At 43.5% G+C, this 19,707-nt stretch overlaps 1 protein-coding gene across 13 annotated transcripts in view; it reads left to right on the top strand.

Annotated features, from left to right (window-relative positions):
- vav2 (vav 2 guanine nucleotide exchange factor) overlaps window positions 1–19,707 on the top strand; it is a 171,547-nt gene that overhangs the window by 126,658 nt on the left and 25,182 nt on the right. For 8 of the 13 annotated variants that reach the window (XR_004615622.1, XM_034602224.1, XM_034602214.1 and 5 more), the window contains exons 4-8: window positions 7,743–7,811; window positions 15,439–15,544; window positions 15,807–15,821; window positions 17,243–17,341; window positions 19,400–19,468. Coding sequence is in view for 12 of the 13 variants with exons in the window: in XM_034602224.1 (XP_034458115.1) it covers window positions 7,743–7,811; window positions 15,439–15,544; window positions 15,807–15,821; window positions 17,243–17,341; window positions 19,400–19,468 (358 nt within the window). In the remaining variant the exon portion in view is untranslated. The remainder of the gene's footprint in view (window positions 1–7,742; window positions 7,812–15,438; window positions 15,545–15,806; window positions 15,822–17,242; window positions 17,342–19,399; window positions 19,469–19,707) is intronic. The other 5 variants (XM_034602226.1, XM_034602223.1, XM_034602216.1 and 2 more) reach the window with 1 other exon arrangement.

Here is a 19,707-nt window from a genome sequence, read left to right as displayed (position 1 = left end):
ACATTAAGGTTGTTAAACGACGCACTGAAATGCCTCGTCTGATGGGAGGTCGTCAAAACTGTTTGAGCATTAAGAGTCAAACTGTTCAGGTCTGTGGATCAGGGTGTTTTCCTCTCAGTGGTATCAGCAGCCAGGACATTTTCACTGTTGTTATCTAAACAGTGCTTAATGGAGCTTGATGCATTCGGTCATATCTCCCTGTCACCGCCACAGGCTTCACAGATACGCACAAGGACACATGACACACGCGTGACGAGCTCCGAGGCCACTCACTGCATTTGTCATGAACACGGGACTGTTAAACATTGCACTTACACAACACGGATGCTCGCTGACCCCGGTCTGCCCCTCTTCAAGGGTCTCCTCCCTGACTTCTCTGTAACTCCGCTCGGGGCAAGGTCAGCGGCATTCAGAGGTCGACGACATGACAGACTTCCTCTGTCTCGCTTCAGAGCTCCTGTCAGCCGCTCACAGACCCGACAACAGCTATAAGTCATTCACACACATGCTGTGCCACAGAGCAGGATGTCCATGCCCTCCAGGTGTACTTGTACACGGACCCGGTGATGTATGGCACCTTTCAGAGTCAGGTTGCGACGTGCATTATGGAGTCAAAGCGTGTGTCACGGATAAACCGCAATCGAATGAAGCTAAATAAGATCAAACTGACAACTCGTATTCGATTTTCTTTACATTAAATAAAGTTTAAAGAAGTGATTTACATGGACAATATGTCGCTTTGGCCACAAGGGGGCTCTCGAGCAAAACAATAACAAAAAGCACCACCATTGCTAATGAAAATATATAATACAATTTTTATTGGTGTTACGCAACAAAGAATCGTGATCCATTACAAGTGATTAATACATTGTCATCGTTTGTCTCAGAAGTTGTAGTAGAATTGTTACATGTTATATCCTTTAAGACGATGTTACTGCAATTCTGAAATTCTCAGGCAGAGGATTTAAGGGTTCGAGGAGGAAGTCACACTTAATCTTGAAGTGTCCTCACAAGCAGGTGGAAGATCCATGATTTGTGAAAACCCGTTAAGATGATGCACATGATGACAAGTCAATCAAGGAAGTATTCAAATCATTTGATCAGCATTTGATTTTCAAAGATGTTCAATCACAGGCAATAAAAACATAAAAAACCTTTCTTAGATTTTTAGCTGGTGTGAATTTTAAAGCAGTAAAGTCAAAATAACAGATACAAGCGGCTCTGCTGGCAGAGGCTCAGACCAAGAGGAAACAGATGTGCTTCTTCTGAGCTGAATTGCCGATGAACATTTCAGTTTATTGTGTCTGAAAATGATTTAGAAAAAAAGGAGGTAGCACTCCAGTAACAATTAAATGTGTCACCTCTTGTCTGAATCACTTTTGGGTCACTCTGTCTCTTGTGTTTTTCTTTCCTGGTACAGAAACTAAACCAATATACAAATTGCATCAACTAGTTTAGAAGAATATGTGTAAACAGCGAAGTTCAAGGATTGTTTCCAGCTTCAGTCCCTCAGCGTGTTTCTCTCAGATCATTTAAGTACAGACGCCCCAACAGGACGTCTATTGAGCTCCCAGTGACCGGAGAGTTCGTCACTCTGTTAAATCTCCGGGTAACATTGCCACAGGCGTGTCCATTGACGTCCTGTTGAGGCCCATTGATCTGCACTGTGATGTCTGTTCACTGTAATCAGGCCTCAATAGTTCACGACTCTGTCACTGTGTCAGCGTTCCAGTCCGCAGCCCCTCGTGCACAAGTCCAGGCTTTGTGTTTGGCACATGGACATTTACATGCTCATCTACACATTGATAACAATAGATAGTAGAATTATTTCTTCACTTATACTTTCTCTTCTCGTGGATTCAGCTTCGATCCTTCTTTTACATCCAAGGCCTCACAGTAAATTCTGCTCAGTACAGTGAAGAAGAGGTGATTCTTTTCTTTTACATATTTTAATATCCTCTCCCCACGTTGTCATTTTTACTCTCAAAGGAGACGTATGATTTTGTTTTACTTCTTGTGTGTTGTATAGATTTTTTTGTGAACGTAAAAGTTAAAAAGCCCTAAGACTTTGGTATTGGGAGCTCCTCTCCTCCTCCTCCTCCATAGAAAACACTGAAGCTCCTAAAACACCTCGTCATTACTTCTGCACCATCATGCGTGTTGTGACGTCACAACACATCTTTTCATATCTATTTAAAGTTTAGTTTTCATGTTTTTATTTGATCTGATCTGGTTCTAGAACCTCTAGCCTCATTGTGTCCACATCTCCAAAGGATTCACTGCAGAACCTGTCACTAAAGTCGATGACAGTTTTCTCTCTTGTCGGAAACCCGCCCTCCCCTTTGTGCCGCGACCTCATCTTCCCGTCTCTCTCTTGGTGTGAACCTGGCTCGCTGCCGACCTTGTGTTTCTCTCGGCTTATCTACGGTGTCACCCTACGTCATCCTCTGTCCTGTTATTCCACTCCGCGCTCCTTCCTACCGCTTATCGTCAACGTCCTCAGCCCACCCCCCGCTCTAACCTCCAACCTGCTCACGCTCTGCTGGCCCAGTTCATGGCTGATCCCTGCTGTGCGGTTGTGCGTCTGTTGATGGGGGTCGTAGAGTGCGTCCGACCTCGGCACAGCATCAAGACGCCGAGCAGATGAGGAGGAAGTTTGCTGACGATGATATTTAAAACCTTCAAATCCTCCTGTAGGACAAGGTCACATGTTCTTCATGTACTTCCTGTGTGTGTGTGTGTGTGTGTGTGTGTGTGTGTGTATGTGTGTGTGTGTGTGTGTGTGTGTTATTTGTTCTACTTTGCACGTGAACAAAACACATATGTTGATATTTTCACACGTTGTCTTTAAAGTGGATGAAGAGGTTGCTGTGCAGTGGAGAAGGTCGAGCTGCCTCAGTGTTAATCGTCCTGTCATCACAGCGCTGCCCCCTCATGCCCCAGAATCACTTCACTCACATTAAAGTGCAGTTATCACGTTGCACATCTCACCTCATTCTTTCTCATGCCCACTCAATGCATAGCGTGTGTTAATTCCACACGCAAATGTTGTGAAAATAACTTAAACGTGCTGAGGAGAAAAAGAAAAGACTCTTACTCGGATGTTACTTCGGGCTCATGCACCCTCCCCCCCCACCCCTGTGTGTGTGTGTGTGTGTGTGTGTGTGTGTGTGTGTGTGTGTGTGTGTGTGTGTGTGTGTGTGTGTGTGTGTGTGTGTGTGTGTGTGTGTGTGTGTGTGTGTGTGTGTGTGTGTGTGTGTGTGTGTGTGTGTGAAATGAAAGTGCATGTTTAAAGGAGGAAGGGGAAGGTTTATGGACAGGCACGGTGCAACGAGGGCAGCGTGCCTGCTCCAGCTCCAGCGGTTTATCGACCCCTGCAGAAACAAAGCCGCGCCCTGGGACGTGGAACTGCTCCCAACGCCGGCCACTGGAGCGGCGTTCACACCGAACGACCACACCGTTTGTTCTGCTGCCCGACCACCGCTGATCAATGGCACCGACTCGCAGAGGCTTTTGTCCAGCAAGCGCGCGTGCCCAACGGCTCCCCGTGCACCGGCCTCGGCTTTATGGAACGTGGAGAAGAAATTTGACATAAGCAGTTTATTGGGGTTTATTGGAATAATGGAGTTAACGTAGAAAGGGCAAAGCAGTAAAGTCGGGGAAGAGGTTGTTTGAAGAGTAAAGAGTGAGGAGGAAGGACACAAATGTTCCTTTATCTTTTTGTTGTGTTTTAAATTAGATTATATAGCTCTTGCTCATGCTCCTCTGAAACAGATAAAACCTTCTTAGCCCTTTATTTTTCTTATAAATAAGAAGTAATTTGGTCGAAATGTTCAATTTAATTCAAAGTAAATATTCACTCAAGTGTTTGGATTGTATTTCTGTTTAGTTCTAAGCCTGTAGAAGCTTCTTCCAGGTTCAGTTCTTCATGAACTAAAAACCTGTGGGGTCATCGTTGTAATTTCATTGGAAGTAATTCACTGTGTTCAGCAGTTGAACTCTTGTGAAACATTTTATTGCAAAAGCTTCACTGGACAAGTTACAATACTTTCCCAGTTTTTTTGATCATCAGAAGCTTCACTACTGGATCATCCAGAGAACGTAAGATCCCAACCACCCGAACAGAACTGAGCGATTCGGCTTTTTTTTGCTTTCATGCACCACATGTTGGGAACGAGCTGCAAGACATTTCAAACTTGGAATCGTCATCCTGTCTTTGTCTTTTAAAATCAGTTGTCACAGAACAATGTCATTGTTTTTTCACATGTGCTTTTTGTTTTCCATTGTTCTTTTTTGTTGGTTCTCGCTTGTTTGTGTGTCTGTTTTGTGTTTTAACCTTTTTGCTGTGCTTTAGTTTGATTGTTTTTTGCATTATTTGTACATTTTGTTTGCTTGTATTTATATATGAAACTTGTTTTATAAAATTGACTTTCCAGATTGTACCTTAATGGGATTTTCCTGGTTAAATAGACCCTTAAATAAATTGACGCTTATAGAATGATGAAGCTCAAAAATGTGGTGTGGGATGAACAGATAGAATACTAAAGAAAGAAAGACATAGAAAAGAAAAGTAAGAAATATTACAAAAGAAGAAAGCTGTTCCACTGAAAATGTTGCTGTAACATATTTAAATCTGCTGAGAAAAACTATTTTAATTGAAAAGAAGGCACTAAAACAGACAACGTGCTGGAATGGCACTCAGTGGATTTCATACCTCTGCCAACAGTCCCCTAATGAAACCACATTTAAATTCAAGAGATCTACATTTTTTTATTTGGATCTCCTCCAGATTTCACAGACTCTCACACTGTTACAGATAAAAAGAAAAATATCCTGGATATAACTTCTTGATCTGGATCCACACCAAAGTTGAGTGGGTTCTTCCTCCGCCCCTATAATCCACATCCTTTCACTTCCAGTTTGGTTGAAATCCATTTATTTGTTCAAACAGGGGTGAAGCCAAAACCTCCTTGGCAGAGGTAATAAAAGAAACACTTGAATAAACCAACAGGAAGTTACACGCTCACAGGAAACACACCAGAGCTGCATCCAATCGCCCGAGAGACGCCTCATCACGGATCTGATGAAATTATAAACACAGCTCAACTATACCTGGTTGCACCATTTAAGAGAAATGAAAACGGCAGCGTCGGACACTGCTTGGCTCCGCAAAACCTCACGGCAGCGATAGCAATGCCAGCGCATCCCCACAAACTACTATGTAATTAAATTTTGCCCTGCGGGACTCCATTAATAACTTATAATATAATGCTCATTTCATTGGAGGGGGCCATCAGATGTGGGTGTGTTATTGCGCTCTGGAGGAAGCACCGTCTGCGCCGCGTTCCCGCTCATAACAGTGTGCGAGGAAATCATACCAGGCTTTTCTGTTTGTTTTTTCTTTCTTCTTGTGTGTGTTATTATTTTTTAATAGTAATACTTGTAATTAGCTGTTGAACCTGCAGAGATTTCAATGAAGTTACACCCGTCAAACATGAAATACAGATTAGCAGAGTAAACGAAGCAGAGGGTTTTCAGGAGAGTTTGCACGTCTGTCTCTGTGTGCGTGTGTGTGTGTGTGTGTGTGTGTGTGTGCGTGAGGGTGACCTTTGACCTGCCAGCTGAGCATTCATTAACCCGCGGGCTGGCACAGTCTTTCAGTGTGACCACTACTCTGATTAAAACAAAGCTGAAGCGCTGCTCTCACAGACGCTCGCAGCTCGAAGCTCGACGGGCAAAAAGCTGCACATTTAAACAACTAGAATAAAATAAGCTGCTCTTGTTTTTTTAAAGTTCACTGCTGCACTTTCACTTAAAACGTGTGATATTTGGCCTTGATGCACTCACAGCTCACTGCTGCAGGTTCTCTGTGATGACGTAGGACACATAGAAACATGAGAGCTGTGAATGGTTGGTTTCTTTCACTGAACTCACTTCAGCCACACACACACACACACACACTCATGTATTCTGTATCTTGTTGTTCTCTCTCCTGCTGCAGTCGACATCGATTTTCAACTTTCCCCAAATGCACTTAAAAATATAGAAAGAGACAGAAAACTCACACAAGGCAAATCATTTTCCTTTTCTTCTTTAGTTCACTGAACTTTACAGCAAGTCGTGTCAGTGCACTCGATATTAACCAGAGACATAAAATCCAGTTGCATCTATTGAGGACTATCAGGGATATCACCTCATGCATCTGTTGCTGAGTAGAGGTTTGTGACAATAGTGACTTTTCTGGTGAAAAGAGGAACGTGACTGAAACTTTAACACATCATCTCATCAATAAACGTGATTTGTATGTGATTCGTGCCTGAGTCAGGTCACGTTATAGATTTTAATCAACAAGTCCCATGATCCCACGCTGCTTCACGACATCATCAAACCTATTGTTTTGATTGAGAGACCCCCTAGTGGCTGAAGTTACACATTAAGATTGACTGATATTGTGTTACTGTAATTGCAATAGGATGCAGTGAATGAACTTTCCCACTCCTGGAGCTGCTTCGTTATATAAGTGATGGTCAAACACGTATAGGTGCAGCCTGCGTCTCGCTTTTCCCCGTGAACCTGAACCCCTCACTCCCCTCCCGCCTGCTCTCCGTCCTCCATCTTTTCTTCTTCTTGACTAATGTCAGTGTAGAGAGTTCTGTGTGCGAGCGTGTTTGTGTTTCCAGTGGCTCTTTGGCAGCAGGGAAAACAAATCATGTGTCCAGTAGTTACATTATACAGGGGGAGTCGAGGTCAAGCTCGCCGGGCTTGTTTACTGTTGAAGGAAACCACTGCTGCTCCGCGTGGGATTTATTGTTTGAGGAGGGAGACGGTGAAAAGCCGAACGCTGCTACCGGGAATAAACAAATCTGAAAAATAACAAAACACCAAATACAATCTAACAACAGACTCCTTTTTAAAATACAAAAACAATCACAGTGATGCATTTAATAGCTGTTTACTGTCGTTAGATTGTGCTTTATTCCCATTTTACCACCCTCACAGCTTGGAGGTTAGCGATTCATAAGACATCCTCGGGATTAATTTTAATTACACCGACTGTTTCCGTTTCAGAGACGTTAGCGCGGTTGGTTATTAGCTCTGATCACGGCCTCACTGTTGTTAATGGGCTTCAATCGTGCACAACATTAGCGCTAATCGGCAAATAATTTGTGGCAGTCGGCTTTCGTGGGAGAAAAATAAATCTTTACAAACACGGCTGGGTTCATCGGGACCATATTTTTTTAAATTGCTCCGCCACTTCCCAGGCTGTTGTAAACACATTTGATGTCGGGGGGGGGGAACGACATATAACGACGGCTATATGTCATTCTCTATATTTCATGTTTCTCTACGTTGTCCCCGAGGTTCCTTGAAAGCTGCACAAACTCCCAGAGAGGATTCACACGACACCTGGTCGTCCATCTCCCCGGGAAAAAAGTCCCTGAGAAAGTTGACTGTGTGCGAAGATGCCATTTTTTTCCGTTCGTCTTATCTGTCAGCCGCAGTGTGCTGATGTGTTGTGACGTGTTTGTTTGTGACTGATGGCGTCCTCTGTTGAATCCATCCCGCTGTTGTTGCCGCTGAAGTGATGGAGCAAAGAGTGACAACCCGACAGATGGAACATGCAGCTCTTCCACTGGTTCTTTTTGTTCCTACCCGGGACCCTTCGCTGTGTGTGTGTGTAATGATTTAGTATTGTGTGCCCTCTCTCACTTCCTGTGTGTGTGTGTGTTTGTGTGTTCCAGGCCCTTTCCGTCGGAGGACACAGCTCTGAATGAGGATGATGTGTACCGGAGCCTTGAGGAGCTGGCAGAGTGAGTATGAATTACACTGCAGACACCCACACAAACCTGTTTTTAATGTCACCCACGAGGACACTGCAGTTAATTAAATTAAATCTCTGGAGTCTTGCTCCAATCATGAAATCCACACTCTATAATTTTATGGTTTACCTTGTGGGGACCAGCTTTTTTTTGGGGGGGTTAAAATCTCCACAACGTGATTGATTCAACTCCGCTCACAGATAAACATCATTCAAGCGTTTTAGGACGTGAACTCAGGAGCTCTTTCTGGATTTGCCTTTTTACAAAATAATCTCCGGAATCTTTTAGGTGAGGGGTGGAGCCTGGGAAGAGAACGCATTTGACAGAACGTGACGTTTAAAAATCCCGGAATCTTTTTTGTTTACAGTGCATTTACGGCAGCGTCGTTCCTCGATCTCAAATCTCGTCTTACATATCATCATTTTCAGGGTTTTATATTAAAAAAAGTTGATGCTTCCCTATTCATTGCATATTATGTAAACTTGTCCTTATTGTGATGAGAGCAGCACAAAAAAGACTCGTGGAGGTTAGAGATGTAAATGTGTAGAAATGGAGAAGAAGTGCTGATTTAGCTGCAGATGAGCACCAGAGCTTTATATAACTGATGAAACTGCAGAATAGTTATGTTTCTGCATCACGGGCATTTCATACCTGATTTGAAGTGTTGTTGTTTTTCTGTTGTAACAATAAACACAGAAGAATATCGAGAGCAAACTTTCATTCTCTCCACATCTTGTGTAACTCGGTGCATCTTGTGATGTCTTTAAATGAACTGTGATTGCCGCTTTTGTCAATTTCCTCTAAACGCCTAATTACATAAGCGCGGAGGCCACAGTCACTCTGCCTGTTGCCATGGTGACACCAGCGCTGTTCTGCCTTTCGGCCTGGCTGCCTCGCCGCTCGCCTCGGTGGCTCGATGCCTGGCTTGGTGTGTGTGTGTTGGGTGGGTGGGTGTGTTTTTCCCGGGCACGGAAGAGAAGTCACTGGGTCTCCTGAGTTGGCCGCCGTACGAGCAGCGACAGCCGCCGCTCGACTCAGATTAATGGAGGATGCTTAGTTAACCGCTCTGAGATGGGTGTCATTCATCACAGGGAGATAGAGGAGGAGGAGAGAGCGATAGAGAGGACGGCGTGCGAGCTGAAGATACCGTATATGCCCGCTGAATACATGATGGAGATTTTCTTTAGGGGGGACCGGGGGGGAATGTGCTCTCGCTAGAAGAGAGCGCCAGCCAAGCAGGTTAATACTGGATTAGAGTGCAGCTTAGCCAAACATGCAGCCCTGCGAGCCTGTAGCATGGGCCTTTACCTTGAAAGTCTTTCACAGAAAAGTGATCCTGAAGAGACGAGAGGAAGCAGGAAGGTCGATTTTAAAGATTTTATTCACAAAAAAACAGGGATTGAAATCTTTAAAAAACGTCTTATTTCATGGGATTGTGGGGAAAGTCTCAGAGAACTTCTTCTCCAAGTTATAACGGAAACACAAATATCCATCCACCATGAAAACGTTTTAATAAACCTGCTTCCAAATTAGAAAAGCTATGTTAAAGAAAGTGAAAAAATAATTGTCTCCTTTGTCCGGTTACACGGCAAAATGTTACGAGTTCTTTCTCGGTGCATATCCCGTCCTTCCACTGATGTTCGTGGAAATCCGTTCAATAGTTTTTGGCGTAATCCTGCCAACAAGCTCCAAAGTTCTCTCGCTTGTTCTCTATTTTACCCCAAATACAAATACAAGAATCCACCAGTAAACCAAGCGATATAACCCTGAGATATAGAGTATTTTCCTTATAGGTGAGACTGTGTTTCCTTCTCCTCACCTCGACCCTGTGAGATCTCCTCTGTCCAGTCTCGGGCCTCAGCCCCTGTAACCTTGCAGCAGCAGCTCCGGGCGCCGTGCAGCTGGAGCTCATCTGTTTTTCTGACATGTTCGGTGGTATTGTATCACGGTGCTCTTTGTGTAACCTGAAGGTGCAGAGGCCTGGATCTTATTGAATTAATCATGCGGCTCCGCGCCGCGGCCGCTCCTGACCTTTTACCAAGAACATGTATGCATTTAGTTTCATCAATGAGGAGACGCATAATTGATTCATCAGCAGGTCCTGCACCTAATACAGTCGGACACACTTAGCACGTGAGCCTCGCTCGCAATAACCCCGCTCTCAAAGACTTATTAATTAGCCTTGAATATTGATGCATGCATGATTGAATATGAGCAACTGTGATGGGGAGGACAACGATGATCGTACAGTCACTTTTAATGGATTTTTAAAAGGGGAAGGACACATCGTCTCGTAAAAAATAACATCGTGTCAGGAATAAAACGGCCAATTTTGCCACCTGAGATGTTTAGCGTTGGAAAATAGAGCCGCAGCAGAAGATACAAATCTATAAAATGGCATCGTTAAGTTTAGCGGTATAAGACGAGGAAGGATTCTAACTGCTGCGGGAAAAGCGATCTATAAAAAATAGATTTTCGAGGGGGAGGTTTGAAAAACGGAGATCATGTCAGCAGACCAAATGTTAAATGGAAGATTTCACCGGCCGTGCAGCTAAAGATCGATGGACACTTTTCATTTAATCCGGAGCAGCTCGGAGACGTGAACCGGGGAACCTCTGCGCTCTCTGAGGACTCGAGTCTGGAGTTCAGGATTCACCATCGAGCATTTAAAAATAAAATTCATTTATTAGATATTTCTGCATCCAAGCAGCTCCGTCTACAGCACGTGAGGTTTCAGATTGACTCGTCGAGGTCTGACGATGATCTCCATGGTTACAATATCCCGTCCGAAGAGCTGATGCCTCGTGAGGTGGATTGAGGCTTCAGGCCGTCAGACTGAGCTGCACCTGGAAATGACTCCTCTGAACAAAATGATGTGGAGATTCCAGGATATAGGCCCGCGTGTATATATTTACAAAGCATCCTGCGGGACCGGATGTGTTTGCAGGAGTGTGTGAGTCAGGTAGAGGCCCGGGCTCGTCCTAATAGAGGTCTCCTGGGTTAATGGTAAACCTGCTCCGCACTTCCTCCCTCTGGCTCCGCGATGCCGTGTCTTCACATCGCTTTAACTCGCGGTCCTCTCCGTCTGGAATGACTCCATGCTGGAGTTGACAAAGCATGAAATGGGAGCGTATTGGGCACAGTTGCCAAGGGACTTATCCCCCCCCCACCACCACCACCACCTCTTGCGAAAGACACACATAGCTTTACGTTACAAAGCAAACAGTGTCACAAGTGCTTTTTGTCACTCTTTTGCAGTTTATTATGCTCCATTAATCCCTTGGGCAGGTTGACATGGAAAATCAATAGCTTGGAAATGGATGGAGCTCAGTCTCTGTATTATTTACTGCGAGGTATTAAGTGGCGTATTTTTTAAATGACACTTTATGAAGCCACACAAGCAATATCAGAATTAACAGGAGATGGAGGTTAAATGATATTTGCAAGCTCCGGGGCCGTAGAAATTTCTTATTTTGACGGGGTTTGCTGATAAAATTGGCCAGAGACTCATATCTGTATCTGAGTTTATGTTTATATGTATATATATACTATAGATATGAATAGTCAAAACAAAACGTTTATCACCTTAAAGTCCCGACAGGTTATATTTTGTATCCTGTGCACACAAGATCATTTTATAAACATTTAAATGCATCTCATTCACTTGCTCCCACGAGGTGATGTTTAAATATTTAGGTAGTATTTATTTTCACTTATTTATAATAACATTTATGGTTAAACTGTTCAATATTAAGCCTCAATTACGTTTCTCCATCATAAGTTAACATGGTTTGGTTTTAAAGATTTTAGGAATCATCGCCAATTTAAAAAAACATCGATATCAGCCATATCAATGTCGGAAGTTTTTTACTCTGTAATATCGATATCTTGCGACCTCCAAAAATCCACATTGCTCTTCCTCTAGCTTTAGGCTCAGGGATCTGTTTCACCACCTCAACACCTCATCCTGAAGGTCTGATCCTCACCACACAACAACTAATCATAATATTCTTTTATTAGCAACCTGAGAAGCCGATGAGCCTTCTGGGACATATATGCTCAGTAGCTCTAACATGGCGAGTCCCTCTCCCCTGATGTAACTCTATGTCATTGGGGCCCGGGAGCAGAGGCTCGCGGGCCGATCACATCCAGACCCCCCGCGGCCCGTCACTGTGTAATCGGACAGAAAATCAGACCTAATTCACCAGACCCCAGGACTCCGGCCCCGCTCTGTGCTCGCTCGTGCCGTGATACACTCGCATGCAACAAGCACACACCTACACGTACAAACACACACTCAGAAATGGATTTGAATGATTTATTAATGCCCGCTAAAGCCCCAGAGACAAGGCGATATAAATAGAAACGTGGCGGTGCAACAGTTTTACTACACGAGGAAGACGTGTCCCTCTCCTGCTCTTTCTTTTTCCTAACACAAACACACACATCACTGCCGCGTCTGGAGCTTTTAACCAAAGAAAATAAACCAAAAGGGAAAGATGTTTATCCTTTAGTGTCGTTCCTGTGAATCACTTGTGTGTGTGTGAGGGCAATTACAGTTTTTTCTTTTTGAAAATCTAAATGTTGGACTCCACCACTGACAATCGATACGGTCGGTGGGTCACAGCACAAATTAGGCCAGAGAGAGAAAGTGTTAAAGAGAGCGATAGACGTGTCTGTTATAATGAAACCGACCGCACATCCCACCAGTGCTTCTATGTGGGAGTAACGTCCCTCACCTCCGTCTCCAGCTTCTCCACCTTCTGCTCAGTCCTGCAGCTCCGCCCACACGCTCCCTATTTACATGTTGGTCTTTTTTACTTTGTTAAGTGGACGGCGGTGGACTTCTGCTACCTCATTTTACAGGAATAACAGAGTAAAAACATACAAGTCTGCCCATAAAAAGAAGTTAGCTGTGTTTCCAGCAGCAGAAACTCTGCAGACGACAGATAAAAGACCACAGCTCCCACTGACTCCAGTACAAACACCAGTCAACTTTTACAGCGTGAGTTTACATAGCAGGAAAATGTTGTATAGCTTTGCTTCTGATCTTCTTTCATCTAGAGCTCAAACGATAAAGAGTGAAAATACTAGAAATGTAAATAATCGCAAATACTGAAGGAAGGGGCTTAAATCTCTAAACTAATCAATAGAGTTTAGTACAACCTTTATTTTTTGGGGTCATATTTGCAGATGATAGAAACACAACGGATTATTCTTTTATTTTTTATTAGCCTTATTTATTCATTGTTCCTTCGTTATGTTTTTCCTATTCTATCTTTCTATTATTGACTCCGGCTCCTCCACGCTCTCCCTGGAGACCCCTGCTCATCTCAGATCTCTCCACAGCTCACGTTCACACCGCTGCACTGGACCTCCCTCACACAACACTGTCCCTGAGAGATTCAGTGACAAATGAAATGCAACATCTGCTTTTCTGAGAACTCTGCGGAGTCTCTGGGTTCAGAGAGAGGGACGATGGGATGGTGTCGGCCATCGTCCTCCCACGCAGCCTCCCTCGGTATTCAACGGCAACCGCTTTTACCTAATGAAGACAGAAGTGGCACATTGCTGACAGTGAACCGGGCCACCTCGATTAAAACTTCAAACAGCCCACGACGACAACGCTGAATATCTGATTCAAGGCTTTTTTATCCTGTTTGTACACAGACAGTGATGGGAGGGATGTTTTAGACATAATGGCCGATGTAGAAGGTCAAATGTAGATATCTCAACAACATATCCCTTTCTTTTTATTTCTTTGTTTTGTTTAGAGTAATCATGCATTAACAAACTACACACAATCCCTATAACATATTCAATCTTGGAGATCTTAACTTGAAGGATATTGATTGTGAGCTGGAGGACACACACCTTTTCCCCATTGGACAGCTGTCAATCACACAGTATCCATGTTTAATGCATACTGTGCTTTATAGTCTACGTGACTCTAAATGTGGCCATAGTTTACAAAATGGACATCACGCTGTATTTAAAAACACATTAAACTACAGATTGAGACAATGAACCCCTTCTGAAAATGTTTACTGAGGATATAAATCAAGTGAGAAGTCATTTCCTCTATGGATAATTATTTTTGCCACGTTAATTTGGTGCAAAAAAAAGAAGTCAAGGGTTTTTAGCAGAATCACACAGATAGTTTTACATGCTGGGGATCATAAATAGATTTATTTGGATGAGGTGCTATTCATCCAAAAACAGAAATCCTCCATTTACTTTGCCATCTGTTGATTTGGCCACGAGTGTCCTGCTGAAGGACGTTTGAGCAGGACGGACTCTCGCTGAGCCTGAGCCCCGGTTTCAGAGCAGGTGGAGGGAGTTGTTTATCTATATTTATTTTTAGTATTTATGACTTTATTATCCTCCCAGATAAAAACAAATGGAGGTTAAAGGGACAGGTTTACGCTGGGGATGTAAAACAATCTTTGAAATCACTAAAGCTTCAGAACTTTCCTTAGAATAATCAAGTTTTTACGTTTAGTTGAGTATCAAAGTAATCCAGTTATTACTGTTTGTATATCAACGGGTACTTTGGAAACAGAAAGTGCTAATAACTACTTCAGGATACTTTTAGTTGATATAGTATAGTTATAGTAAAATCAAATGAACAGATTGCCACTAAACTTGGTGGACGAATGGGACGTGGGCCAAGAAAAATACTCATCACATTTTTTAACTGAATCCAGACAAATTGACATTTTCACCAATTTCCCAGGGAATAATTCATCGATCTTGGTTTAAAAAAAAAGAAGCCATATTTAGAGAGCCAATATCAATGAGTGTGTGCGATTTGGTGCAGATCCAAGTCAAAATCCATATCTAGCAGTTTTTTAAACACAGTTTCATGAGGGGACTGTGGGGCCTTGGCGGAGTTACTCGCTCTTCTGAGTGCCTTTCCAGTTTGTTTACTGGATTTAATCGATTATTTCCTCTTTTTCTCTTTAGACTTAAAGCTCCCTGCTTATTAAGTCCATCGATATGGGCACATCATGGCCAGAGCATTTTTTCCTGCTGAGGCATCTCGACTGCTGCAATATGTTTTCCCGAACAATAACCGCTTTTACATCACGCAGCACAGGGAGATGCAGTGTCGGCTCCCGGAGCATGTTTCCCAGTAGATGCTGCTCTCCACAGTGACTGTCTGTGCTCTGCTGGCTGCTCGCCTAATTAAAGGTCAGTTAGGAAGCCGGGTGCCAGAGCGACATAAACTCATTAAAGAGAAATGCCACCACTCAGTAACGCGACTCAGCGGAGGTTTGTGAACGTCGGGGCCCGCTGAGGCCCCCCGCCTGCAACACTCTTCAGATCGGGGTCGGGACAGATAATGAGCCTGTTCTTGGTTTGACTGCTCGCTGCCTCTCATCGATCAGTTTAAAGGGGACGTATGAGCACTTTTTTTGGCAGAGGAAGGATTTATCCTTTGTGAGCCGGGGTTGAGTTCAGATCAAGTGGCCGCCAGCTGGGAGCTCGGCATTTTGGTACCAGAAGAAACCGTGTTTGAAGGATATTTGCTCTCTCTCCTCCACGGGACGGTGTTGAGTTTAGATGCATCTTTTCATCTAACATGTTTATTTCTGTGGTTTTTTTAATTTCCCAGTGAACATGACTTGGGCGAGGACGACATCTATGACTGCGTGCCGTGCGAGGACGATGGGGACGACATCTATGAGGACATTATTAAGGTGGAAGTACGACAACCCATGGTGAGAACTTTGTTGTAAACCCTGCCCTTTAATCATTGTGTATATTTGATCACTTATTGTTCATATAAGTGTTTGTACTGTGAATATTATTAGAGGTATTTTCAATGTAAGATGCAGACAGTGTTCAGGGCTTTTCTTTTTGCGTGGTTTCATTTTCCCACGCACCCGTTAACCAGGTGTCCTTGAGACAACACTTACATTGTTGTCGTACACTGTTTGTGTGTTTAATGACTGGCGCTGCTTTGCCTCCCTCACGCTGCAGATCAGATACATGCAGGTGAGTGCCGCTGTGTTTGTGACTCACCCCACCCCCCACACCCCACCCTGTCAGTGAACTCCCTCCATCACAGTCCTTTAAAACACACTCATATCGTCCCAAGAGAAAGAGCGGCCAATTATATTAGTGACTGCATCTGCTCCCGAGTGTGACTCAGGGCCCATCGGAGACGTCAGCTCGGTGACTGTGCGACGGTAACTTGATGTCAGCGAGGACCCGCCAGCTGAGGCGTCCGACCTCGAAGCACGAGACAAATACACACGTTATCCTGTCGGCTTTCAGCGCCGCTTCTGATTGGTCGATCACGTGCTGGTTTGAGGCCTGATTATCAACAGTCAAATCTGTTCCAGGGGCCTTAGATGATTATTCAGCTTTAAAGATGCTCATAGCACTGCTACAGTATAGAAAAACAACTATGTGTGTGTGTGTGTTTAACCTGGCTCATTAGAGTGAGTCACTCTATACACACACACACACACACACACACACACACACACACACACACACACACACACACACACACACACACACACACACTTAGACATCAGGCCTCATGACAAACGTTTGTATCTCGTCTCCATCCTCCCACTATTTGCAGTCTGCTTGGATGGCTGGAACTTGATACATCCTCATATACATACACATGATGCCTCACACACACACACACACACACACACACACACACACACACACACACACACACACACACACATACAAAGGCTGCCTCTGTGTCCTCACCACCTCTTGTTATCCAAACCACGCCAGCAGCTGTACTCAGTCCGTCTTACGTGTGATATTTTCCATCTGGTTCAGTTTTGATTTGGAAATCAAGTTAATTAATAAGTGCATTTCGCTTCTGTTCCAGCGGTTGATGTTAATGACTAATTTCCAAACAGGAAATTACATATTCAATTATATTACCCAGAAGTCCCTGGAAAACAAACCTCGTGGAGAGATTACTGGAACTTAATTACGTTTTGAATGTGTTGGTAATTTACTTATTAAACAAGGCGTAAATAATTTGATCGGGAAGTAAAAGATTTGGTTTCCGCTAAAATATTCTCGCTGTGCAATATCCACCTGGAGAGACTACAGCATTATTATGTTCTATTATTGATTTATATTCACCCAAATCCAACCCACCTTAAACATAGTACTGCAAACTAGTCTGTTGTAAAGTACTGTGATTTGTAGTAAATTAGTAAATTGTCTCAAGCTTGAATTCCCTTTGTATAAAGATCATGCAAATCCTTGTAGCTTTTACTATAGATATTATTTTCATGTATAATCGTCATTGAAACACCGAGAATGATACGATCGTGCACAAACTGCAAATGATAGAAAACCGGATGAAGTGGAGCATGACGGAGTTCGTACGTAATCATTTACAGTCCATTTGTCCTGATTGGTTGTCACTATAGAAAATGGGAATGACGGAAGATGACAAGAGGAACTGCTGCTTGGTGGAGATCCAGGAGACGGAGGCAAAGTACTACAAGACTCTAGAGGACATAGAGAAGGTGAGTGTGTATAAAACTTCATTTAAAAAAAAACCAGGTACAAGAAATGTTGTGTTTCCTTCCGTCACGTCTTGGGGGCGTGTGGGCCGGGTCACAGCAGGGAAATGTCAGCTATTGGCAGATTGACTTGGGAGCAGAAATGTCACAGGAGGTGATCGATACGGTTATTACTGGCTCGGCCTCCCGAAGTGACACTGAGCCCTGCGGCTTTAAGTACACGTTAACACACACACACACACACACACACACACACACACACACACACACACACACACACACACACACACACACACACACACTATCTTACTGCACTTTACACATATTGCATCTCCTAAAACTGATCTTATTTTGGAGAGGTTGAGAAACTCTTGTCATCATTTGTTTCCGAAACAGGAAGACGGTAATGTTTTCAGAATAAGAGCTTTACCAAGTCTGCTATAGCTGCTAAAATGTTTTACGTTAGCCTCCCCCTTTTGTTACACATTTGTCTGACATTTCTTTTATTTATTCATGTATTCTCCCCCCCCCCTCCTGCACACACTATTTCTTTACAGGCTTGTGGGAAGTCACGCACTCTGTATATCAACCTTTACACTCTTGTTTTCACAGCGTTTTTTCTTTGTGTTTTCTTTGCTTTACTTTTTTGCTTTGACTTTGCACCTTTTTCTTTCTTCCTCTCACTTCGTGTTGATGGGTTTACTGCCCCCCCGAAGAAATGAATTTTCACCTCCACCACATGCTTGTATATCGATTTGAAATAGAACTCCCTTTAGTCTGGTAGATTTCACTGCTGTGTTTGCTCCTGTTAGATCGTCACACGTCCTTTATGACTCTTTTATGCTGCTTTAATGAACAGAAAGTCTGTTTCAAACAATGTCGCTGTCACTGACCACATACTTACGCGCTTCCTTTACGTTGCCATGGTTTGTTAAGCGATACATCCGCTAGAGGGCAGCTCAGAGTTTCTGACATCAGCTTAAATGGCCACGGTGGAGGAGGAGCTTGTGTTAATGTACGAAGTAGGGTTGGTGAGATGCCTGTAGTTTAGGACAAGCTCATGTCTCTCCTCAAAAAGTCCCGCCATTGTTGAAATTCCTTCTCGTTTCCTATGATCATCCTTCTCTAACTATTGGCTACACTGCCCCCACATGATTTCCAGTGGTACTGCTCCAATTGCTCCGTTTTGTCCGAGCTTTCAGATATTTCGTGCACGAATAACGACGAAAGGAACGCAGAGGACAGACAGAAGGTTCCGTCCTCTTCCGTATATGCATCTAACGTTTAGCCTAAACTAGCCCTGGAAACACTGTAAACTTTCATTATCCGGAACGTCACTGAATTAACATCGCTACCCTAAAGAAGCACATACACACAAACACACACACCAGCTCTCTGTGTGGTAATGAACCATTGTTAAGATCTGCGTTGCCCACACGTTGGTTTCCCCGCCGACAGATTTCATTCGCGATTTGATGGAGTGCCACAAATCATCCGCTCCGCTAATTTCATTAAACTAAATGTGTGTTCTGCGTTTCCCGCTTCAGACCAACACGAGACCGAACGAGAATAAATAACCTTCCTATGATCAGAGGACTCGTTAAGCTTAATTGAGTTGGGGTTAATAAAGCCCGTCATCTCTTCATTGCTTCTTCGTTCGTCTATTTGTTATTATTATGATGATGGAATGTGACAACCATAAAACAGTGTTGGAGAACGAACAGGCAGCCTTTTTCCTCCTGTAAGAGAACAGCTGTACACGGTGTATTTATGACGCACTCAGTGTTATAACAGTGAAATCAAATAACTCCACACACCCTGTGAGCAGAAGTATATCGAGTACTTTTACTGCGTACCCTGGTATCGATGTTCTTTCAGTTAACTTTCAGTTCTCAGATCTGCTAAAAGCTTCGCCGGAGCTGTACGTCATTTCATTGATATATTTCCAACACGGAAAAATCTATTAACTCTGAGTTTCTATTCAGGCTTTTAAGAGGAAATCTATTCTTATGTTGTGTAAAAAAATGTTTTCCCTGACTCATGTCTTGTTTTTCCTTGAAGAACTACATGATCCCTCTGAAGCAAGTGTTGAGTCCGCAGGACATGGAGGCGATCTTTGTCAACCTCGAGGTGAGTAATCGCTCGAGCGGAGAAAATGATTTCTATACAGCACAACCCCCGGATTTGTGGCACAGCGAGTGAATAATTGAATGTGTGTATGGATGGATGGATGAATGAGAGGATGTGTGGTTTGTTCAGTGTGTGTGCGTCGTGGGTGTTCATGCAAATTCACCGCTCGGTGTGCAGAGGTGTTCTGGTGTGAAGTTTTCATTACAGTGATGGAAAAGAGGAATAATCTGTTTATTTGT

The sequence above is a fragment of the Hippoglossus hippoglossus genome, chromosome 12, assembly GCF_009819705.1.
Source record: "Hippoglossus hippoglossus isolate fHipHip1 chromosome 12, fHipHip1.pri, whole genome shotgun sequence".
NCBI classification, from domain to species: Eukaryota; Metazoa; Chordata; class Actinopteri; order Pleuronectiformes; family Pleuronectidae; genus Hippoglossus; species Hippoglossus hippoglossus.
Note: the sequence above shows the minus strand (reverse complement) of the source record. Positions and strands in the feature narration are given on the sequence as shown.